Genomic DNA, 26,377 nt, shown 5'->3' with positions numbered 1-26,377 from the left:
ATACCACGTTTTGCATCCGGGTTTACCGATAGCATGTGGGCTGCCATACTGGCGAGTGGGCTGATGACTACGCTACGTCTCTGAGTCGGGATGTAAGCCACGAGCAGGGTTCCGTTGTTCACGACTTTGTTTAGGTGGTTGTCTTTATTATCCGTGAACACGTAGGGGGAGCCGAGCCTAATATTGAGAAACCAGTCGGCTTTATCGGGTAACAACACCCACTTATCATCATCGGTGAAGACGAGTGTATATGGCTTATTTTTGGTGATAGCCGTCACGTTGCTCTCAACATCGGTTAAGTCGAACAGTTTGCCTCCGAACGATGGGTATATTATCCAGTTATCGCCGGTGTTGACAAGGGTGTACTTAGTGTTGACTGCCGCTCTTGTGGTATCTACTATATCACTTAGGTTGCTAGTACCACCGGAGGGGACTTCAACGCGTTTGTAAATGCTGTTTTTCAGTTGCAAGGCGTACAATTTACCATCTACTCCGGGGTCGTCGAATCCGCGTGTGTCCCCGAGGTCGGAGATCCCCACATTGATGCATTTTTTTCAACTTCATTCCGGGACCTTGTGCGCTGGTCATTTTATGTGCAGCGTTATGCTAAGGTATCCTATATTCACGGGATTATGATTTATATCTAACACCGATATTATCAGCTCAGGGATGTTGCCCTGGGTTAACCTCTTATACTGCCGAGGTGAAAACGATTCAGTTCTACCGTCGTTGTATTTCTCCGTTTTCACCGGTACGGCTCTCAGTATAGTGGAAGGGTGACCCCCCTTGAATGTTGTCAGTTGTGCTAACCTGGCTGAGATGAATGCACAGCTCTCGATACGGTACTAGGTCGGGTAACTTAGTGCCTGTGGTGGTAGTCGTTGGTTTTATCTCATCAGGCTGCATACCGAGTGTCCTCGCCAATGGTCGGCCAAGTCTCAAGGAGTTTCTTCCGTTGTTGATTAACACCACTGTGCCGTTTGAGTCGTTCATCTTGAGTTCGGCTCCTAGGGGTTTGAAGACCTCGTCGCTTAGAGAACACGCTGTAGTAGCCGGCACTTATCTGGTTGCGAGCACCACCTACGAACAGTTTATTGTTGCTAGCGTTGATGTTAGTCCATCGCGGTAGGTAGGTTATATCGCACAGTGCTACTTCGAGTTGACCCGACGTGTTATTATCGATCGCGTGCGTCAGCTGAACGCGCCTCACCGCTCGTTATTCCTGGAAGTGTTATGTACATGTTAGAGTATATATGCTCATTATATAATAGTTTTAAAATGTACTCCCCTGGAGTGTTTTACCCTAAACTGGACGTAGATTTCCCCACATGAAGATCGTGGTCGCTGCGGGTTGTATTTCGACGCCCAGTTCATAGATGTGTTTGATAAGTATAAGTTTTCGGTGACTAACTCTAAGGTAGTTCACGCTTGGTTCAACAAACCGATGCAGTTCTGGCAGAATCAACTCAACTTCGCCGTGTGGTGCTACAGCGGGGTGTGGTGTGACATTGACCGACACTTTCGGCGTGGATCGCTGAGTCAGTCTGTGTTCACGTTTCCGCGTGTACTACCAGGTCAGGCGTATCCTCAAAGAGATCAGCGCCCGCTCCCACAGGAAAAGGCGTGGAATGCAGTAAACAACCAATACGATAGACGGGCCTACGAACGTATTTGCAACGAATTCGAACTAAACACGAAGACGGATTGGCGTTTGCCGGGACCGAACCATGGGTTGGGTATCCCCATCGTTCACAATATGCCCCTCGTGGAAGCCAGCGAGAAGTTGAAAGAATGGGATTACGAGTCGTATCATCACCTCACAACCAACGAGTGGGATGACCGTTACATGGCTTTCGACAACAGTAAGGATTACAGAGTCTGGAGGTTTGAGCAGGGGGCAGCGGATGACTGGAAAAAGTTCATGCTGGACACATCGAAAGGGTTTACTCGTGCTGGGGTAATCAGGTTAAACGACTCGATTCGAACGTACGTGTGGGCGCTGTTGGGTGCGCAGACGCAAACGCGTTCAATATCCTTGGTAAAGGGGACTGCTTACGACGCTCAGAAACAGTTCGTTGTCAACGTTGAGGATGCTATCAATGCTCCAGTTGATCTCCCGAGTGCCATCAAACGCTACCAAAACGTGTTGGAATATGCCAGGTCGAAAGTCGACTACGTCTTCGACGTGGGGTTGTACATGGCTCCGAGCGATATGCAACTGAGAGTAAAAAAAGTGGTGGGCTACAACAACGAAATAGTCATAGCCACGGCGGGTCAAAAGTTGGGCGTCAACCTCGATGTCAACGTCCCCCACGTCCCACCACCCACGACCGGTGAAACGGGTATAGTAGCGCCACCCCCGGAGCCTAGGGTTCAACACACACCCCCTGTGGGGTCACCCACTGTGGGTTCACAGCACATCGATCGTAAAACAGCCCTGGTGGTTGGTGGGGTAGCTTTGGGGCTTATTTGGTTAAAAAATTCCTTAGCCGCTACGTACACCAGACCCACCACGGCGACGATGGCTGCCCACAGGTTTTGACTGAGCCACGTGGCAGTTTTAGCCAGAGCGCCCAACAACCACGAGACGATGCTACCCAGGATGCCAGGCAGGGCTTCGGCAGCCTTACCAGCCAGTTTAGCCAGGGCCTCCCCGAGTTTTTTTATCCAGTTCCCACCACTTGGTGGTGTGCCGCCACTTGGGGGTGTGGGGGTACCCCCACTCAATGACACTACCAGGGTTGATATGATGAACCCCAATGCGGTCAGAATGCTGGCGATGGTGATCCCTTGCTCCCGGAACAGGATCCGAATCCTGTCAGCTAACGTGGTGTCTTGGTGGAGGACTCGATCAACGGTTTCCCGCACACGGCTGACCTGGGATCGAAGCTGGTCTCGGAAGGAGGATGCCGTTTCTAGCCGGGTCTTCTTTTCATCTTCCAAACTACGTATTCGTTCCTCGATGGTGGCTTTCAGAGACTCGTCCTCCGTTTCACCGAGTTTGGCCTTTTCATGGGCGATGTGGTCGTCTATCGCGTCCAGTTTGGCCGTGTTGTTCACGAGATGTCCGCGAATGGTTTGCATGGCCTTGTCCAGCCCCCGTAGTTCCCGAGCGGTAAATTCGAACCCGGGTAAGGGTTTGTTATGGTATGTGGTCAACAGCTTTTCAATGTTATCAGTCATATCTTGATCCGATGTGGCGCCCCTGATGTCTTGCAGATCTTGAAGGGGAAGGGCTTTAGGTCGTGCGCCCCCGTAATCTATGAAGCCTAGTTCATCGCGAATAAAATCACCCCCATGGCGACTGGTGAGTGTTGATAAGGCAAGCGGTTCTCTCGTGCGCTTATTCATGAGATCGATCTCCGGGCGACCCCTCAGTCGCAGCGTGCCATTACCATCAACAAAAAACTTGGAATAGTCTCGCCCCAACGGCTCTACGTAATTTCTATCCCCTTTTAAACCATCATAAAACCCGTTGACGGCCTGCTGCACGAGTTCGTTGCCTTGCGAGAATGAGGTTTCATCATCCTCGAATGCCTGGGTATTATCCCACATATTATCCATAGGTATGTCTTCATGACCGCCTTCAGCCATTATTTAGTATTAAAACTTATATATTTCATTTATATAACAATGTACGGTAGAAAACTAGATCCTTTCAGAAGATCAGAGAGCCTCTAGGCGCCAGAGCCGTGCGCCAGTCGGTGACCATCACCAACAATCCCAGCAAGATAGACCAGAACCAAACTCTGCTGGTTAGATTTCCAAACCTTGGCGAGAATGACCTCATTGTACCAGGCACGGTTCGACTGGCGTTCAACATCACGTTGACCTCCGACAACGACAAACGTGAGCTAGTGCGGAACGTAGGTCGAGCCATTATCAAGAAAACCACCATCAAGATCAGCGGTAACGAGGTGCTGAGCATCGACGACAGCGACGTGTTTCACTGCTACGGGGATCTCTGGAAAAGCGAGGAGAACGTGTCAATGGCGTGTACCAGGGTATCAACAAATCGACCAGGTTGCGCATGGGTATGCCTTCACGGCAGACCAGTTATCAAGATCACGGACGGTGAAAAGGCCATCGCTCAAGCGTCACGGGAACAGGTTCTGCGTGCGCTCGACTTCGAGTTGCTCCGCGGGACCGCGCGCCGTTTTACCAGGCAGCTGGGTGATAGGCTTGAATCACGAGCTAACGTTTAACGACTACAGCAAAGTAGTGCGTACGCCGAACGGTGATGAGGCCAGTTACGCCATAGACAACATCTCTCTGGAGTTCGACATGGTCACTAGCCGGAGCTGGCCAGGCAGGTTCGAAGCCAGTACTCTGGGAAGATGGCCATCCTGTACGACCGCATACTGAGGCATAGATCAGTCGTGCGAGATAAGAGCGACACTGTGTGGAATATCAACCTGAGCGTGCGGTAGCGATCGATGAAAGGCATCCTGGTCGTCCCGTGGAGGATTACGAGCGTTCGGAGGGACAGCGAAGTTTTCAACCCGAGATTGAAAGGTGGAAGTGACCATAGAGGGCGTGCCCAACCAGCTGTTCAGTCATGGTATGAGGCCATACCAGCAGTGGGATGAGATAAAAAAGCTACCGGTCATCAAACAACACCCATACATAACCAAGGACCTGGACCTATCCTCCGTGCAAATCGGTGAATACCTGGCCACCAAGTGCAGCTGTGGTTGGACATGCGATCCACGGATGACGATAAACTGCACGGTAGCGGACGCCGCATAGACAATGGCAGCGAAGGGATTACTATCCAGATTACCAAGAAGGCTCAACCCGCTGGCAAGTTGAAATTATATCTGTACGTGATTATGGACGCGCAACTTAATATAGACAATGGGAGATTCGTGCAAGCCATCTACTGATTTGCCCGCGACCCACACTGCGCCATAGTGTGCGGGCAGACTGGCTGTGGGAAGACCGTTTTCGTGTTGGATATGTTGGAGGGGTACTACAGGGATGTGTTCGACCACATCGTTATCATGTGCCCTACTCTGAGCATGAATAAAACGTACACGGAAAGACCTTGGGTGATGACGGACCCGGACGTACACAGAGTCGACCCGGACCACGTCTGCAGGACTGGTTGAAAGCTTACCATATGAAATTTAAAGGGGAGTCGACGTTGTTCATACTGGATGACTGCAGCGCTAATCGTGAGATAACAAAAAAGAGAGACATGCTATCGTACCTGGCCTTCTCTGGCCGACACGCAAATCACAGCGTCTGGGTACTGACGCAGAAGTTCAACTCGGTGTTGAAAGACCTAAGGGAGCAGACGCGATGGGTGGCCTTATTTCACTGCAAGGACAGGGATTCGTTCGAAGAGTGTTTGAGAGAGAACGATGTGATGAGTAAATTAGAACGGGAACGGGTGAAGAAACAGCTCGCTGAAACTAAACACGCTAAGCTCGTGCTCAAGACCGACCAACCAGTAGCATATAGGGTGTTTTAGCTTAGCAATGCTTAGCAATGCTTAGCAAATGCTTAGTAAATGCTTAGCAATGCTTAGCAATGCTTAGTATAAATACTTAGCATTTAGTTATAGCTATGGTATTTGAAGTGTTTGTCGTGTGCAACTTAACCTTCATTTCCCTGTGTTTTGCCTGCATCGGGTATTATATTGTTAAAACTAAAACTTACTTGTTACATTATAAGATGGAGTGTGATGAACTGCTCGAACAATTGTTGGTACCCCAATCACCACAGGTGGACGATGATAAGCGAGAGAAACTGGTGGCGTTGGCTGTTGGCGGCAAAGCCAAACATTACTTTGGGGACTACACTCCAGATAAAATTCACAAAATGTCAGCCGAAGAAATCGATAAACTGTACGCTAGATACGAGGCTAGACTAGGTTCAGAAATGACAAAAACAATAGGATCGGCTATGACCCAGATATACACTGGTATTGCGTCATACTTTCTTCCCATCCCCCCGGAGCGCCGACTTTACCTGTGGGAAGACCTTGAGAAAGACCCTTTTATCGAACACGCCTTGAGCTCTATTAGCTGCGAGCTGTACCACAAATACGGTATGTTGTTAGCCCCGGTGACGGCGGCGATTATTACGGCAAAGCATTGTCAATTTGAGAGGAAAAATAATAATAATAGTATAGATGGATGCTGCACAGGAGACCCCCAAGGAGGAGACCCCTTCAGAGGAGACCCCACCCCAACAACTGGAGGAAACCTCCAGGGAGGTGACCCCTCCCACAGTAACCAGGCAGAAGAATCCTAAGAGAGTAGCTGCCGGTAAAAAACGGTGGTGTAACCAACATAAAATTATCAGGGTGACTCACCCGGAGCGACTCTTGTTAGTTGTATGCGCAACTGCTGCCGTGGCTATCTCGTGGTTATATACGACACAGGGATCCCAGGGAGAGAAACCCTCCCCACAATTAGAGGTCAACCCACATATCATGTTATAATTTAATATTTTTATATCATATACATAATGTCTGAGGGAAAACGTTCGTCAACGACGCATACCACGCCACAGTGGTCGCCAGTCTAGCCGTAGGATACGCTCGGTTGACTAAAATGGTGCTTAAACAACCGACTATCAAGCTAGATTTCAACCTGCAGGATATGGGTATGCTCATAATGAACCTTGGTATGGCGATGGCTACAAAGACATCCTAGTAAAACAAGGGATACTACCTGAAAATATTATGAAGTAAATATAGGATGGCTACGATTGCCATGATGGTTGGTGGGGCGTTAGTGAATGCCCTGGCATTTTCCGGGAGTAATTTCCTCTTCTCGAAACTACGAGAGTCACACGCGGCTGAAATACAGGAAGAGAGGAAGCGGCACGATCTCGCTATTGAGAAATTACAAACAGCACAGACTGAGTACGCTAAAAAACGCCTCCAGAGGATCGATTACATTAACGAACAACTCAGGCGTGAAAACCATGCCGTTCAAACATTCCACGATGTCGACGATGCAGAAAAGAATACTACTTATTAACTGGTAAACAATTGGAACCACTGAATAAACCCACACTCGCTCAGTACTACACACCATCCAAGGGGCAAATGGACCGTGAACTGGTATTCATAGCGCTGGGTATTGCAGCGACTGCGTTGGTTGCGAAACAATTAGACTAAATACTCATATAAGTATGCTAAACATGAGACCTGCTCCATACCGATGCGAATACATACTTATGGGAAGAAAAGAAGCCTGTGATAGGAGATGCAGGACTCAGGGGTACTGTTGTTTCCACATGGGAAGCCCGAACTACACGTGTTCTGTGTGTGGCATAGGGGTCAAAGGGCACTACTGTTTATGTAAAGCTCACGGAGCGAACGTAGTCAGACATCACCTCATCTACGAGAATAAAAAGGCCTACATAAAAGAACGTAGGCGGCTTCTCAAGATAACAGTGTAGTGAGTACTGGATTGAAACAACCTCACTATATTTTTTATGAGTTACCTCCCTTTACTGTGGTCCAATTAGACATTAATTCTCTTAGGTGTGTACGCAATTATGACTACTATACGCGAGCTTAAGCAAATCGCCAGACAGAGAGGTGTGATAGGGTATTCTAGAATGCGGAAGCCAGCCTTGTTGAGATTACTAGGTTTAGAAACTCCTCTCACGGTAAAACAATTAAAAGCTCAAGCAAAACAGCTTGGGTTCACGGGTTATTCAAACCTGGGGAGAGCCGGGTTAATTGCATTGTTATCACATGCCCCCGTAGCAAAACCTCCCACTGTAAAACAATTAAAAACCCAGGTACGCGATTTGGGGTTAGGTGGGTATTCCCGTATGACGAAACCACAGCTTGTAGAACTGTTACGGCAGAATAGAGCTATTGACCTACAGTTCATACCCACTGAGCGCGCTGTAGGTAATTATTTAAGAGGCTGGCGCATGCATGTTGATAGGAACATAGACATTACAGATATTAAGCCACTGATAGCTGATAAAATAAATCAGGAACTAACCAGTCTGGGAAGCATCAAGTTTCAGATCACAGTTAAAATGTCACTCGATAAGCAAGTTGGGGGAGGGGTCACTGAGTACGTTCAGCCTTACTTCAGAGGTAGGCAAGAGGTTGTCACGCATACAGAGACCATAGACGCATCGATCGATACCAGTTTTCAGCAGATACGGGAATACCTAGAACGCTACACACACTTGGGGTCCGGGTGGGCTGTAGATAAAATCGATAATGTCTATCTAGACATAGCTAACTACGTGCCGTTCAGAGGCGGGTCATACCTAGACTTGCCCCCCTACTATAGGAAAAAACAGGCCATGGTAAACGTCAAGAATAGAGGAGACGATTGCCTGAGGGTAGCTATCAGGTCAGCCTTGTTTCCAGCTGACACTCATTCAGACAGGCTTTCTAGCTATCCCCAAGATGATGGGCTCAACTGGGATGGTATAGATGAACCAACCCCATATCCCAGATCACTAAAGTAGAAAAACAGAATAATCTAGCTATAAATGTCTTTGGGCACGAAGGTAACACAACAATAGTACACAGGGTCAGCCCATCGTTGGGGAAAAGGGTCAAAGTTATCAATATATTCATGATCCAACGAGGTGAAAAGTATCACTACACGTGGATAAAACATCTCAGCCGGTTGTTGCACGACCAGTCGAAACACGTTGGGAAAAAACACTTTTGTGTGCGATGCCTACACGGTTTCAGCCGAGCTGATTTATTAGAATCCCACCGGGAGGATTGCCAAGGTGTGGGGCAGACGGCCATACGCGTCGACATGCCCAAGGAAGGTGACAATATCCTAAAATTCGACAACCACAAGAACCAAATGTCTGTGCCTTATATCATATACGCCGACTTTGAAGCCTTGGTCAAACCTATTAAGGTTGTTGGGGATACCCCAACCACACTCAAAACACAGGAGCATGAAGCCTGTGGGTTTGGATACGTGGTCGTCCGTTGTGACGGGGAAACAAAAGCTCCGGTAGTGTACAGGGGTCCCGACGCGGCTGAAAGGTTTCTAAAGTGTTTGCAGGAGGAAGAAAAAATTATTAGGAATGCACTGTATAGAGTCGCTCCCATGCGTATGACCCGAGCCGACCGACTAGCTCACGCCTGTAGCACTAATTGTCACGTGTGCGACTCACCACTGAATGGTGATTCCGTGAGAGATCACTGTCACGTAACCGGTAAGTATAGAGGCGCCGCTCACAGCGCGTGTAACCTCAAGCTTAGAATCAACCCTAAGATAATAAACATCCCCGTTGTCTTTCACAACTTGAGAGGGTACGACTCTCATTTGATCATGCAGGCCATCGCGAAAATCGATGGTAATATAACGTGCATCCCCAACAACATGGAGAGATACATCTCCTTCAGCTTAAACGGCCTTAGGTTTATAGATTCAGTACAATTTCTATTGTCTTCATTAGACAGTCTGGTTAAGGCCAACGATACCTTCCCTATCACCGACCGATACACAGACGCCGAGACTAGACCCCTGCTTATGAGGAAGGGTGTGTACCCCTATGAGTACATGGATAGTTGGCCCAAGTTCGCCGAGACCAGACTACCTCCCATCAGAGAATTTTACAGCAATCTGACCGACTCGGAAATATCCCAAGACGATTACTCGCACGCGATTAACGTATGGAATAAACTGGGTTGTAAGAACCTGGGGGATTATCACGACCTGTACTTGAGGACAGATGTACTGCTGTTAGCCGACGTGTTTGAGACGTTTAGGCGGACATGTTTCAAGCAGTATAAACTCGACCCCGCATGGTATTACACCAGCCCAGGTCTGTCGTGGGATGCCTTGCTTAAAAAGACCGGAGTTAAGTTGGAATTGCTTACAGATTATGACATGCACCTATTCATTGAGAAAGGCTTGCGAGGTGGGATCTCCATGGCAACCAAACGATACGCGAAAGCAAATAATCAATACGTGAAGGGTTACGACCCTAGCAAGCCAACCAATCACATTCTCTACCTCGACGCCAACAACCTGTACGGCTGGGCTATGAGCCAGTATCTACCCACAGGGGGATTCGAATGGGTGCCACAGGAGGTCGATGTTATGAGCATCGCACCAGATTCAAACAAAGGTTATATCCTCGAGGTTGACTTAGAATACCCCAAGGTATTACACACATCACACAACAGCTACCCCTGGCCCCGAACGTATGAGGGTTAGCCCAACTGGATGTCTGAGTACCAACATAACTTGTTAGGTGGGCGGGTGGCAGACGTTGAAAAACTCGTGCCTAACTTAATGAATAAGACCAAGTACATCGTTCACTATCGCAACCTACAGCTGTACCTGTCGTTGGGTATGAGGCTGACCAAAATACACAGGGTGCTCGTGTTCGACCAGAGCCCATGGATGGAACCCTACATCAGAATGAACACAGACCTCCGAAAGCTTGCCACCAGTGACTTTGAGAAAAATCTCTACAAGCTCATGAACAACTCGGTGTTCGGTAAGACTATGGAGAACCTGAGGAAACGCGTGACCGTGAAGCTGGTTCGGTCGAATGATGAGGAAGACAAGCTCAGGAGACTGATAGCCAGTCCGGCATTCAACCGTAGCAAGATATTCACCGATGACCTAGTTGCCCTACACATGAAGAAAAGCCACATAAAATTCAACCGGCCTGTTTACGTGGGGATGAGCATCCTCGATTTATCCAAACACCTGATGTACGACTTTTACTACAACGAGCTTAAGAAACAGTACGACGACAGGTGTGAAGTGCTGTACACTGACACGGATTCCCTGCTGATGGAGATTCAAACCGAGGACGTGTACGAGGACATGAAAAAACACCTCGATTTGTACGACACCAGCGACTACCCCAAGGACCATACCATACACAGCACGGTGAATAAAAAGGTCCTAGGTAAGATGAAGGACGAGTGTGCTGGCACGCCCATAGCCGAGTACATAGGGTTGAGGCCTAAGATGTACTCCATACTGAAAGCCGACAATAGTGAGATCCGGAAGGCTAAGGGTGTTAAGAAGTACGTGGTTAAACAACACATCAAACACGCCAGATTCAAGGAAGCCCTGTTCAAGACCCGTACCTTTAGACATAAAATGAACACACTTAGAAGTGATGGCCATAGGATATACGGACTGACTATAAACAAGACGTCCCTGTCGCCTATGGATACTAAACGTTGGATAGCTATTGATGGGATAAACACGTACGCGTACGGGCATGAAAAATTGAACCAAGAACATAGATATAAATATGTCGGGGTCGGGAACCAGAAAAAGTTTGAGGCTATTTACTATAGCCCGCGTGGGTACTGGAAAGGAGCTAGCGCTGTAGATAAGCTGGCTAAAATGGCGCGAGTACCGCCGGAGAAATAAAGCGTGGCGAAAAAAACAAGCCCTGTGGCAGATCTATTTGCCACCACCACGCTACGTGCCTAGAAGGAAGTTCGGTATTAACATACCTAATAGCGTTCACCAGGCAGACCTACTGTTCCTACCCACGATAAAAGGTACAAGTATGCCTTAACAGTCGTGGATGTAGCCAGTCGCTACAAGGAAGCCGAACCCTTGACCACGAAAGATTCGGTCCAGGTAGCCAGAGGATTCGAACGTATATACAAACGCAGTCCGCTGACGTGGCCAACAGAGCTGCAAGTTGACCCAGGGCGGGAGTTCATGGGTGCCGTGTCACAACTGCTAGCCAAACACGATACAAAGGTCAGGCGTGGCACGGCCGGAGCCCATCGCAGCCAAGCCATAGTTGAGAGATTTAATAGGACTTTGGCTGAGCGCTTATTCGGACATCAGTATGCTAGAGAGATGGCCACCCCGGGGAAGCGATCGACTGAATGGGTCACGAGGTTACCTAAGGTGGTGTCGGCAATCAACCATGAAGTCACCCGTCTCACCGGTAAAAAGCCGGCAGACGCTATCAAACTAAAATCAATAGTTGCACAGTCGGCCGCTCCTTTGCGTGGGAAGGAGAAACAGATACCAGACAGGGTCCTAGTGAGGTATCTATACCAGCCGGGGGAACACGAGGGTGATAGCCGTAAGCGAGCCACCGATCCTATATGGTCAGTCAAAACTTACAACATAGATAAAGTGGACATTAAAGCAGACGAGCCTAACTTGTACTACTTGAGGGATGGGCCGGGCAGAGGTTTTGTAAGAGAAGAATTATTGATCGTACCGTACGGCACAGTGTTACCGCATAGTGTCACGTGATCAGGAAAGTGCTAGTTCAGGATAGACCCGTTAAACCGAGATGATTCAGCTATGTCCCCGGTAGCTCAATCGGTTGAGTGGTGCGGCCCATTATGTATAGTTTGCGCGAGCTATACATGTGGGTTCGTATCCCGCCGTTGCCTCAGGAGATTCCTTGCAACTTTGTGTGATGTGAGGTGTTTCGGTAAGGAATCAAGATCATATCAGTTGGGTCGCTTAAAGCACTTAGCTGAGAGGGGCACTCTCATGGTGAGAGAAAGGCAGCCGGCACAATTCCCAAGGGGAGGAAGCGCAACATCATCTTTCGATTTCACCCTTGGGGAATTGTGGCTGCCGGGGACATTTTACTACTTTTTAGAACCTTTCTATCTTTCTATGTCATAGCGGCACGTTATACACACTTCAGCCGCGGGAGTTCGTATCCCGCTAGCGTCCCAAACTTTTTTATAGTAGGGGTAATGGTAGCAAGAGCTAAGGGTCCGACCAAAGCCTTATTTGGGGAATAAGGCTTTGCAGAGCCTTTTGTTGGACTTGGTCCCGTACAATCATTCCCTCTACGGATCAGATTCTTCGACCTGTGGCAATTCCTTTTCTGCAACGTCATGGCCCTGGGTTAACAGGACAATGCCCGCCCTCATACGGCAAGGGTTGCTATGGATTTCTTGCAACAGCACAACGTTGACTTACTGCCTTGGCCTGCAAATTCACCGGATCTCTCCCCGATAGAGCATGTTTGGGACGAGATGGATAGACGTCTACGCCGTCTTCCTCATCCGCCAGATAACGTCCTTGACCTTGCAACCGAACTTGAGAGAATCTGGCGTGACATCCCACAAGCCTTCCTTGCACGTTTGATAGGCTCTATGCGTCGTCGATGCACTGCTGTTCTCAATGCCGATGGTGGACATACCCGTTATTGAGCTTGTGACATGGTCGTTTGACCCCTGTCCCGCTTGGAGACTCGTGACGTCATTGTGATTGACTTTTCAATTGAAATTCTCCCGACTTGTTATGGTTTCATGATCCCTCCATTAAAGTTTATATGTACCTTTGACATTGTTATAGTACTTATCAACTGGGATAATAATTTCACAATGCACAGTTTCTTTATGTGGCTAGTATATATATATATATATATATATATGTGTGTGATTTCTGCAGGTGTATAAGCAATACAAAAATATTAGTCACGATATTTCTTTTTGTCAAATCTCCTTTATATCTGCACAAGATGTTTTGCCGTTCAACGGCTCTTCAGGTGTACATTGAAAGCTAAGTTCCGCCTATATATACACGAGAGCGAGAGAGAAAACATACTAAGAGCATAAAATATATAACAGAAATTGCATCTTTTCTCCATCCGTTTGTCTAAAATAGTTTACATATTTTTGCACATAAAATGGCACAGTGCAAGATAAAAATATATACGTGTTCAACCCGGAGCACACTTCAGCACATCTCTGCAGTAAAACTTGTCGAACATCATTGTAGAGACGACATGGGATCAACGGCTCGCTTACTGAATTTGTGATTGGTTGAATTCAGCTATTCACCCATGCAACGTTTTCCAGAGTTGAAAAGTTGGTGTTGGGTTATGTGTGATAGGAGTCTTAATAACTTCAGTTACAATAAAAATGTGATCCCCACTTTGTCCCCTCACATATAACAACAGTGCTTGTAGCCACATCACATACAGCATCGTCTGTATCAACGTACATAGGGGAAAAGGTTACTTCTTGCAACATCAATTTTTCAGAAACAAGTCCGAAAGAAACGCCGCCAAACAACACACCAGGATCAATATTTTCCACAACTTCTGGCGATGGGTTTTCATTTTCACTTATGAATTTGGAACTCATAAACAATAAAATAGGAAATAAGAAACAGTGTAGGGATTCCTAAAAAGGAATAAGATAACAATGGAAGGGTACCTCTCCTTCATCTTCTACATTCAGCGGTACAACCCACGCAGCTTCTGCACTTCGAGTTCGAACACTGCTGGCATATACCCTGTCTATAACTTTCATAGAGCTGAGGATCGCGTGTAATATATTTGGTGTCCATTGCTTAGTGGAGACAATGGAAGGGCTATTCGTTTAGAATCCCTGACTGTTCCAATGCAGGCTGGTCTTCGGTAATTCAACATGTAATGACTTCGATATCATTTCCTTGCCAGGTACACCAGGCACGTCAACTGCAACCACAACGATGCTCACGACAAAACCTGAAACGTCGACTATGGGTAACATTTAGATTTTAAGTTTTTCTATTAATGCGGTGTAACTGTGATGATGATGCTTCTCCTATATGTGCTTCTTCGATTATACTGCACGTATGAATACAGTTTGTGAAGTAATATATAAACGTTTTCATGCAACTTCACCGGTAACTTTACAATCGCCAGCGGTCTACGTCGCTGTAGGAGCAGGAGTTGGTGTTGTCATCATCATCGTCTTTGTCGTCATCGTTGTGTGTGTCAGAAGAAGGAAGGAGAGAGAGAGAGAGAGAGAGAGAGAGAGAGAGAGAGAGAGAGAGAGAGAGAGAGAGAGAGAGAGAGAGAGAGAGAGAGAGAGAGAGAGAGAGAGAGAATAATCCCCAGCCTGCCTCACTCAGACACGCCTCTTACAGGCTGCGGTCAGACAGTTGCTCGAATGTTGACCTAAATGAAGGAAAGGACAACTATTGATACTGGGTTCATTGTCTTGAGAAATTAATTTGCTCAGGGAGAACTGGAGCCTCAGGGACTAAGGCGATCATATTTCCATGTAAATAAATCTACATAAACATATGTTGAAACTGTTTCCATAGCAATTTCACGTGGTCTGAAAGAAACCGCTGTCAGGATATATATCTATTTGGAATGACAAATAACACGCCATAAACGTCTCCAGTATTGTCAGCACCGTGCTCCTGCGTTAAACCAACTTGGCATCATTGGGGTCTTTTCCTCACACACTTGTCCTTTTTGTATTTCCTGATACAATCGGTTTATCTCTTCCTTCAGGGTGTCAATTTTCATCCCTAAAACAAGATGATAAATTATAACACATGAAATACAAATTCTTGCTATCTTGGCTTTCAATCCAGAAATGTTTACCAACTCGTCGAGAGAGAGACGGAGCAAGAGGGAGAGAGAAAGAAAGAGAGAAAGAAAAAGAGAGAGAAAAAGAGATAGAAAGAAAGAGAGAAGGAGAGAAAGAGAGAGACAAAGAGAGAAAGAAAGAGAGGACGCGGACACACTCACACAGACACAGAGAGACACATACACACATATGCACTCACATACGATATGATGACGTATTTCATTATATCTTGATTTTCACATATTGTAAGCTTCACATCTAGTAAGATAATAATACCTGTACATCACTATCAACATTCACAGCCAGTGAAAGGGACATGGCGACTGATCACCTGGCACCAGCCCCCGTCTACAGCAACGTGTGAGTGCATCTTATGTAAATGTAGGAAATAAATAGTACTCAGGGCTGAATGATGTCCAAGTGTGCTCGCAGGATATGGTGTAACTCAATAATAAAACACCTGACGATATTGCTTTATCATATAAGTTATCATGTGTGTTCAAATACATAATAGTAAGAGTTTTTCATTTTAACAATTTGCATATTTGGGATATATGAAAGTGATATGAAATATGTTCTTTCGTGTTCTTTCCAAAGTTGAAATGAATGGTAATCCACGTGACAATCCGTACATGAACTAGACGTAAAGCCCTGAAACAATAACACAGAAAAGTGCTGTAATTAACATGTTTATTACGATATTTTTACATTCACAGGTAATATGATACCGACCAGCATTATGTCACTTAATAAAGTGACGGTGGATAATTGAAGAATGATATTCAAGATCATTCTACTTTTGTTCTCGCCACTGTAAGATGTGTATAAAATTGTTGAATGCTGTTGAGAGAACACTCCTGAATACTGTTGAGAGAATACTGTTGAGATAAAACTGTTGAATACTGTTGGGAGAATACTGTTGAGATAACACTGTTGAGATAACACTGTTGCATACCGTTGATATAACACTGATGAATACTGTTGAGAGAAAACTGTTGAGATAACACTGTTGAGATAACACTGTTGAATACCGTTTGTATAACACTCCTGAATACTGTTGAGATAACACTGTTGAATACCGTTGATATAACACTGATGAATACTGTTGAGATAACACTGTTAAGATAACACTGTTCAATACCGTTGGTATAACACTGATGAATACTGTTGAGAGAATTCTGTTGAGATAACACTGTTGAGATAACACTGTTGAATACCGTTGGTTTAACACTGATGAATACTGTTGAGAGAATTCTGTTGAGATAACACTGTTGAAATAACACTGTTGAATACCGTTGGTTTAACACATGAATAGTGTTGAGAGAATACTGTTGAGATAACACTGTTGAATACCGTTGATATAACACCGATGAATACTGTTGAGAGAATACTGTTGAGATAACACTGTTGAATACCGTTGATATAACACTGATGAATACTGTTGAGATAACACTGTTAAGATAACACTGTTGAATACCGTTGATATAACACTGATGAATACTGTTGAGAGAATACTGTTGAATAAGATTGAGAAAACACTGTTGCATACTGTTTGGATAACACTGTTGAATACCTTTAAGAGAAGTGTAATCCATAACTCACTCAGTTTTGGAAGATGTATACATAACTAAGATAGGTTGCATGTATATTTCAGGGGCGAGGAGATACATATAATTTCTTTCGTTTGAGGTACGAATTAGAATGAAATTTCTTTCTCCTAGCGTCGGAAGATACAACAAGGGGAAGTAATGCTATGAGTATGAGGGCGCTCTGATAGGTATAAAAGGGAGGGAAATTTGAATTAGGCCATTCTCAGCTGCGGTGCACCAGCGGTCATTTTTGATTATGGTCAGCCCCAGGGTAGTCAACACTGACAGCGACAAGTTAGACGCCATATTGAAAAAGTTGGATCAATCACAAGCTGAAATTAGGAAGGCAGTTGATGAGAAGATTGAAGGTCTTCGTGATGAGTTTTATAAAACATCCAAAGAAGTACATAAATTGAAAGCGGAGAGGGACTATCAATGGAAAAAATATGGGAACAAAATTCAGTTTGCCTTTAATTCCGAAGCTCTGGAAAACTTAGAACAGTTGCGTTTTGCTATTCAGTATGATAAGACTGATTACGCCTTGGAATTGATTAGTCAGACAAGAAACAAACTCATAAAAATAGCTGATTCCTCAGAGGGGGGCTGGGAAACAGTGCGTAATTATGTGGCTCATGAATTGGCGTCAGATTCTGATGACGACAAAAGAATCAACCGAGCGGAAAGCAAAGCGATTAAGAAAATCAAGACAAGGGCATCTCGTTCCGGACGATTGCATCCTTACAAGCCGATCCAGCGTCCTTCCTCGACAGTCACTCAAGCTTCAACGGATTCTCATGCTGGTGACCAGTCTAATAATTTTCGTGGCCGTGGTCAAAGGTCAGGAGCGTGCTTCATGTGTGGCGACTTCAACCACTGGAGACGTCAGTGTCCCTTACTTAACAACACAACTCAGCAACACGGGAAGCTTGACAGAGAGTAGGATACGTTCCAAGGAAGCAGAACCCGAAGTTGAGTATACATTAGGTGATGATACTGTAAACGTTGTTGCACCTGGCCTTACAAATGACTTTTATGAATATGAACAAGATGGGATAGATATATTTGTAAAGGGTAGACTGAAAAATCATGTTTCGTTTTGGAAAGAAATATGTGCTGTTGATTTTGTTTTAGACATTATTGAATACGGATACAAAATACCATTTTATTCTACCCCACAAAGAATGAATATAAGGAACAATAGATCTGGTAAGGAGAATTTTGACTTTGTGTCATCAGCTGTTAAAGATTTGTTGCGCAGAGGGTTGATTGCTCAGTGTTCAGATAAACCTTACGTGGTTAACCCTTAATCTGTAGCTGTACAACATTCTGGTAAAAAGCGTCTTATTTTAGACTTGTCTAGAGTGAATAAACATCTGTGGAAAGCCTCAGCTAAGTAGGAGGACTGGAGAACTGCATTGTTGTACATAGAAAAGAATGATTGGCTAGTGAAATTCGACATCCATTCTGCATATCACCATATTGATATTTACCATGAACATACGCAGTTTCTAGGATTTGCATGGGGTGTGTTCAGGAAAAGACAAGAAGTATTTTAAATTTCTTGTCCTCCCTTTTGGTTTGAGTACAGCACCTTATGTGTTTACTAAGGTTACCAGACAGTTGGTAAAGTTTTGGCGTTTCCAAGGTTACAAGATTGTTACTTTTCTAGATGATGGGATCCTTTCAAGTTTTTCCGAATGTGAAACGGCAGCTATTGGCCAACTTGTCAAGCAAGACTTGTTAAAACCAGGCTTTGTACCAAAAGTAGAAAAGTCCCTATGGAAGCCAGTTCAAGAGATCGAATGGTTAGGTTTTATCATAGATACAAGACAAATGAAGTTGTCTATTCCTCAACGGAAAATATCTAAGCTTAAGCAAAGTATAGCAGAACTTTTGTCTTCTGCTGTTCCAGTCCCTGTAAAGAGCTTAGCTTCGGTTGTTGGGCAAGTAGTTGCTATGAAGATGGTTGTTGGTACTTTGTCTCAGCTAATGACAAAGTTTCTGAGTATTCAGACACTCCAGGCTACATCGTGGAAAGAAACTGTAATGATATCGTACCTGAGTAGAGATCAGTTACAATTTTGGGCTTCACATATTGACAGACACAGTGAATGTACTCTAAGCTATGGAAGTATTCCTACACGGGTAGTTTACAGTGATGCTAGTAATTCCGGTTTTGGTGGGTACTGTGTAGAAGTTGGTCAAGCCATATCACATGGTCAGTGGTCAGCATTAGAAGCGTCACGGAGTTCAACTTGGAGAGAGTTGAAGGCTGTGTTGTTGGTTATGAACAGTTTTGTTTCCATTTTGGAGTCGCACAAAGTAAAATGGTTTACTGACAATCAAAATGTAGAGTCGATTGTGTCGAAAGGTAGCATGAAAGTCGATCTTCAAGCTTTGGCTCTAGATATTTTCAAGCTGTGCAATGAATATAATATCAGAGTTTACATGCAGTGGATACCAAGGTTAGAAAATGAGCGTGCTGATTATCTGAGTAAGATAGTCGATGCAGATGATTGGGGTATCCAGGATTACGTGTTTCAACGCGTCTCTGCCAAATGGGGCCCATTTGATGTTGACAGATTTGCGTCATATTACAATACTAAGGTTGTAAGGTTTAACTCAAGATTTTGGAATCCAGGAAGTGACGGAGTGGATGCTTTATCTATGTCCTGGGGTGAAGACAATAACTGGATAGTGCCTCCTGTGTTTATGATCGCACGTGTTCTCAGGCATATGAGGGAGTGTCACGCTAAGGGAACTATCGTCATTCCTGTATGGTATTCAGCCAATTTCTGGCCTATATTGTGTCCTAATAAGGTATTTATACCTCAAGTTAAAGCCTGGATGTATCTTCCCACTTGTAAGGAGGCATATGTACCAAGCAGACAGTTTGGCTGGTTGTTTGGAGTGAACGATATAAACTTCAACATGATGGCTTTACGTGTGATATTCTGATGATGTTGTTTCCGTGTTGCAGGTGTGTTTGAACATGTATATAGAAGTGAGATACTGACTTTACCTCCATCTATGAGGGAGCTCGTAAGACGTCTTCCAGAGCATTTGTCTTGCTCGAGAGCAAACTCCACAAATAAAAAGTATGATTATGGTTTTAAAGCATGGAAGAAATGGGTTTTGGCCCAGGGTATGTCAACAAATATGCCAGTATCACCTTTGCACTGTTCTTTATATTTGTTAGCAATGTGTCAGCAAAGTGAGACTTTCTCACCTGTTCAGACAGCTTATTATAGCTTGAGACATGCCCATGTTTTAGTTGGTTTAGAAAGCCCCACAGAGAGTACGTTAGTAAAAAACGTACTTGAAGCAGCTAAGAGGAAGTTAGCCAAGCCTCTTTGTAAGAAAGAGCCTATAACAGTTGAGCTGTTGAATAAGATTGTACCAGACAATGCGGAGGAATGCTCATTGTACAAAATGAGAACTGTTGTAATGTGCCTGTTAGCTTATTCAGGTTTCATGAGATCATCGGAGTTATTAGCGATAACTCGGAGTGATGTAGTATTTTGTCAAGCTTACGTTTCCGTGTTTATTCAGAAGTCAAAAACTGATGTCTATAGAGATGGGGCTTGGATTATCATAGGCCGGACAGGTACAAATATGTGCCCTGTAGCATGGTTGGAACGATATTTGAAGCTTACCAAAGTGAAAGATCCTGAATTTATATTCAGAAATATGAGTAAGACTGAAAATGGTTACATTTTGAGAGCTGACAATAAGCCCATGTCCTATTCCCGTTTGAGAGAGCTTTTCATTGAGGTGTTTAGTTCACATGTGAGTGATATATCAAAGTTTGGTCTGCACAGTTTGAGAGCAGGTGGAGCTACTGCAGCCGCAAACAATGGCATTCCAGATAGAATGTTTAAGCGTCATGGCAGGTGGAAAAGTGAAAATGCAAAAGACGGTTATGTGAAAGATGATATTGAAAAGCGTTTGAAAGTGTCTCTTTCGCTTGGATTGTAAAGCTGCCCGTTCTTTATGTCTCAGTTTGTGCACCGTACAGCATGCCATGTTATGTAAGTGTTTGTTGTATGTGAATAAGGAGTTGGAGAAATATAAATTCTTTCGTTTGAGGTACAAATTAGAATGAAATTTCTTTCTCCTAGCGTCGGAAGATACAACAAGGGGAAGTAATGCTATGAGTATGAGGGCGCTCTGATAGGTATAAAAGGGAGGGAAATTTGAATTAGGCCATTCTCAGCTGCGGTGCACCAGCGGTCATTTTTGATTTGATGCTATATGATGTGATTTCTTTGAGAGCGGATATATACACTGTCTGTATATATGTATGTGTTCCATATTGAATGTTTAATTCTCGTGTAATGTTACAGACCGATGACTGTCACTGTTGGGTGGGACGGACATGTCCAGGCTGGCGAGCCATTAGAATACGTGAGTCATCGGGGGCATATGCCACGAACAATGCAAGATGTAAATGGCGGGTTCGTAGCTGCTTCAGCGATGTAAGGAGACGGCGCCTTATGACTGAAGGCTCGATGGATGTAGTTTGTACATACTGTGTAAAACTTATTTATATTCTGTTTGAAACGAATAAACTATGGTGCACCGTACAGCATGCCATGTTATGTAAGTGTTTGTTGTATGTGAATAAGGATTTGGAGAAAAGAAAATGAAACAGTACTTGGTGAGTTTGTAATTTAGCGGAGGATTATGTTTATTTTCTTTTAACAAAACCAGTTAAATAAAGTACAAGTAAATAATAAAACAAGCACCAGGAAGAACGAAACAAAATTCCTAACTTCACCTTGAATATTCCAGAGGAAAATGACTTATACGAGGGTTCGGTAGACATCACACCCAGTCGGCAACTTACGGAGATTGATCACGCCGTCACAGGTTCGTTATACTTGGTTATCTACGGGTTATTAAGTTTATATAATAACAATAGTTACTGATGCAAATGAAGCACTAAGAGGCACTAATTGCACAGTGAAATGACAAGCTGAAGTAGGGACTTGCTTTACTAATATCCAGATTTCACACCGAGTCTTAGCGCTAGGACTTTCAGCAACATATCCTGGTTCTTGAATTATTTCAGCATCAGCATCGTTGACACTCCAAGGATACTACTCATGTAAGTTGAAAAACTACATGAAAAGTCAAGTTCCTCAAATATGATATATTTGTATTAGGTATGTGAGCTTTTTCATCAGTTCCAAATGTGTTAAAACATTGTAATATAAATGCAACATTGTTTGCATTGATGATCCAAAGCTCCTTGTGTGCGACACTGGAAAGCAGCACCAGTCTGTTGTCATAGTAACATCTTACATGTTCCAGATGTCTACGCTGAAGTTCGGAAACCAAAGAAAGCTACGACGGCCCAGGCAGATAAAGCTGAATACGTCAACATGAAAGAGCTGTAGGCAAAAAGGCCGGCAGGCTAATATAGAAAACATGTCATTAAACCGACTGGTCAAAATACCCGTCATTGTTCCATGGATCCTGATGAGTACAGCTTTGACGAGTTGGTTAACATGTTTGGATTGAAAGCCAAGAGAGCAAGAATTTGTATTTCGCATCTCTCTCTCTCACAACATGGACAACACTTGGAATACCACTCACGCAGCTTCTGGGTGCCATTAAATTCCGTTTCACGGTTCATTCTAAACTATCACATTTACCTTTACCAAGACGCATTAGCACTTTAAATAATTATACTCTTCCAGTGGGGCCTCTTATTGCGTATCTGGTACAATCGTTTTCCCACGAAGATGTCCAATAGCATCACATGCCTCAGTAATGCTTTCAAACGTTTCATGCAAGACATATGTGGGACATTAACACAAAGACACATCGGGGACCAAAGGGGACCATGTGGCTGATGTTGTTTCGTTGTCATGTGTTTCTTCGTATTACTTTTGTTTGTATAACAGGATACAGTTACCTTTTCGTGTGATCATCTCTTCTTGACAAAGATTCCTACAAGGACATTTAAGATGCTTATATTCAAGTAGGCACATCTGACCCTCTGGCAGATACATGGCACCATGCATGTAAACACTGTTACTGAAGGACAAGGTTTTGTAGTGTGATACCACTGACCCGTATGATAGAGGACACTATGTGGACAACTGCAACATGGTCAGGATTCATTATTCTGGTGAATGTGACTCACAAAGTTGATACTACCATTTCCACACTAATGATCTTAACACGATATGAGAATACGATGTATATCTGCGATACCAGACGTTCCATTCTGTTGATACATCTTCATCCAGCTGCTCTAATTAAAACTTGTTGATCAAGGTGTTGTTTATTTCGCTGATGTCAGATACTGTTTTACACTTTTACACACGTGTTATATACTACTTTGACAAATAAACCTGTTCACAACAGAGTGACGACACACGTTTTCGTGAAATTGCTATCAAAATCTTAATAAATGAATGCAGCGACGATGGTTCGATGGAACTTGGCAAGCTGAGGTTGGTTAGGTTCATTATCAGCTAAGGGCTCGTGCACCTTCTACATGCAGTCTATACGAATTGGACTGTTCCGAGGAAGGAATGCCTAGTGAAACCCTCCAAGATTACCCGACCAAGGCTCATGCATCTTCTACATGGTATCCACACAACGTGTTTGGACAGGAATTGTTGAGGCTGCATATGAGTCTATTCCAAATTAGCTTTCCATGACTCTATGACATGTTCGGGGTCGACCTGGGGGTCAAAGACACAGTTGTGGAGACGACGAATTTGTCTTGAATTGGAGCATTCTGCAGCTTGTCCCTAGACTTGCACTCCAAACAGACAATAACACCCTCGCGTTGTACCTTGGCGGATCCATCATTCAGTACCTTGACACGTTTCATATGAATAGTGTTGCATATGGCGAGTCAGATGTCACACTCATACCATTAGAAACGGTCTCGACAAGGAGAATTTGTTCTTTCGATTTGACGTCTCCTTTGGCAAGGCGTTCGATGTCATCCATTTACAGGTGATGAGTAAGCGATGTTTCGGATCTATGCTGTGGAGGTCCGGGATGGTAACCCTCTTCTTTATTTGGAAGTAAACTCGAATGAATTCTGACAAACAAACATGCGAATGACTAAATAGTCCCCATGAAATATTCCCCTTCTGATTGGAACAGGTCCCGAGTACACATCAAGCTCCACCAGCAACACATTAAAAATTGAGCAAATGCTCAGGCAGGTCAATACAATGGATAATCTGCCAAATCCATTCACGAGTGAAAGTCATGTTTATAGTGGTTAAGGTGGTATGTTTAAAATTATGCTTTGTACAAGAAATTGATTTGTGCATCCCCAACACCTCATGATTCAAATTTGTTGTAGGGCGGTTGGTTTTAATGTCAGTCATACCTCCTGTCTTAGGAAGGAGCGTCTGTGTGACCTCTGTGGAAGCATGTAGCAATATCCCCTGTATACAGGAGCGAATTGAAACCATGAAGCAGTTTTGTTTTACTCAAGGGCACAGTTTTCAGTTAAACCATGATGCTGCGTTATTGTTATATCATTTCCCAGGAAGTCTGGTGTGATATAACACAACAACTGGACAGTTATTTAGCTACGAATTGTATGATCGTAATCAATGATCCACGGTTCCTATAGGTTACAGCCGCCGTATACATATCTTACCTCTTTCCTCAGAACTTTTCATCCGAATCCATTTCTTTTCGTTATTTTGCAAGATTTGTTTCTGTTTGATAATTTGTTCATTATTTGTTCCCAATGGTTTATGAAATTTTGACCTGAGGATTGTTCCATCTGGAGAAATATAATTTGGGTTCCTTGACTTGTATTTGAGATATATTTTTCTCCACACTCTCCCCTGCTTTCCTCAGACTGTATTCCATGCTTATCTTATTTTAATGTCAAGCTCAATCCAGGAAACGTATTTTCTTGCTTCAGTTAGTTTTACTTGACATGGGTTTTATTTGGTGTTTTGTTCTTATCTGTACATGCTATTTGTCTGGAAACTGTTAGATGTTCCTACAGGGTTCCACCGGCAGCAGGCACACAGCACTTAGTTTCATGCAATGACCAGTCAACGTATATTTTTTTATTATCTTTGTCTTCAGATAATAGCCGTAGGCAGTTCAGAAAGCTTGTTCCCTGGTCCTTTCATTCCGTCATACTGTATACGTTTATACTTCTTGCTACCCAGGCCAAATGGCTAAAAGAAGACAGAGTCAGTATGAACTATTGTAGTAGTAATGTCTATGGACAGATTACTTCACGCGGACACGTCTTAAACACGACATAGAACATCATTTCATTTCATCACTGACAGTGGTCCGGATCTGACCCGTTAGTGAGCTGTGGGTGATAATGGCAGACGTGCAGTATCAGTACACAGACCATTTCATCTGTTATCACCTGAAACTGTATCCGGACTAGAAAAAACAAATTGGTTTCTTTAAAGTCTGATAAAAGGTGGCATATAAACTCTGCCATGTGTTATTCTATTATTGATGTTACAAGAAAATAAAAGTGTCGTATGTGGCAATTTGTACTCCTCTATATTTTCATATTTCTTTGCCCGAAAAAAATATTTGAAAATATTTATGTTATCCTCCAAGAATAACCTGTGTTGCAAGTAATATATTTCCAAATGCCCATTTAATGATAATTGATTCTCTTTGCCTGTGCATTAGAATGTTGAACTCTTATTATTCTGTTTATTACTCTCTAATATAAATTGATAGACACTGCCTACTAACAGTGTTTTGACTTTCAACCAACATCTAATACCATTGAGACAGAGGTATAAGCATTGTGACGTCAAACTGTAAAACATTATGACGTCATGCGTCTAGAACTCTCTAATATAAATTGATAGACACTGCCTACTAACAGTGTTTTGACTTTCAACCAACATCTAATACCATTGAGACAGAGGTATAAGCATTGTGACGTCAAACTGTAAAACATTATGACGTCATGCGTCTAGCGGTATTGCACTAGTGTAATATTGACGTATACATATTACACTGCAGTATCTTCCACGGGAGAGTAATAACTATGTGTATATTGTATTGCGAGGTAGCAGGTAGATTATTACGTGAACATATATGTTTTTGACAATCCCAATTCCTATCGCTAGCCTTAAAATAAGAGAAGGGTTTAATATGTGAATGGGTGTACTTTGTGTACTATTACATTCGGTGTATGCACACAAACGTCAAAATCCATCTTGAGAGACACAGTTTTTATAACATACACAGTTTGGGTTGATTAGCATAAAAACATGTTAGCAGTTTATATTGCCGCATTACTATCTGTTTTCGTTCTTCTTCACAATGTTATTTAAAATGAAAAGACCAATAAACATAAAAAAATTCGCTTTTAATCTGGGAAGTTAGTGCTATGAGAATAAACTTAAGGATACATTGTTAAGCTGCTTACTTCTCGACATGTAAAGCAAAGCTGACAACACAACACGCCATAATCTTCACAAACGCCAGAATGTTTCTGATAACAGTA

At 43.8% G+C, this 26,377-nt stretch overlaps 1 protein-coding gene across 3 annotated transcripts in view; it reads left to right on the top strand.

Moving 5' to 3' along the window:
• Window positions 1–23,174, top strand: part of LOC124271130 — a 29,045-nt gene extending 5,871 nt beyond the window's left edge. Inside the window, exons 3-9 of one of the 3 annotated variants that reach the window (XM_046706197.1) lie at window positions 13,972–14,037; window positions 14,392–14,457; window positions 15,601–15,658; window positions 16,953–16,966; window positions 21,527–21,547; window positions 21,682–21,759; window positions 22,204–23,174. In XM_046706197.1, coding sequence (XP_046562153.1) covers window positions 13,972–14,037; window positions 14,392–14,457; window positions 15,601–15,658; window positions 16,953–16,966; window positions 21,527–21,547; window positions 21,682–21,759; window positions 22,204–22,289 — 389 coding nt within the window. In that variant the 3' untranslated portion in view covers window positions 22,290–23,174. The remainder of the gene's footprint in view (window positions 1–13,971; window positions 14,038–14,391; window positions 14,458–15,600; window positions 15,659–16,952; window positions 16,967–21,526; window positions 21,548–21,681; window positions 21,760–22,203) is intronic. The other 2 variants (XM_046706198.1, XM_046706199.1) reach the window with 2 other exon arrangements.
• The last annotated feature ends 3,203 nt before the right edge of the window (window positions 23,175–26,377 follow it).

The sequence above is a fragment of the Haliotis rubra genome, unplaced genomic scaffold, assembly GCF_003918875.1.
Source record: "Haliotis rubra isolate DU_JTF1 unplaced genomic scaffold, ASM391887v1 Scf1577, whole genome shotgun sequence".
Classification (NCBI taxonomy): domain Eukaryota; kingdom Metazoa; phylum Mollusca; class Gastropoda; order Lepetellida; family Haliotidae; genus Haliotis; species Haliotis rubra.
The sequence above is the reverse complement of the archived record's forward strand: the minus strand, read 5'-3'. Positions and strand labels throughout refer to the sequence as shown.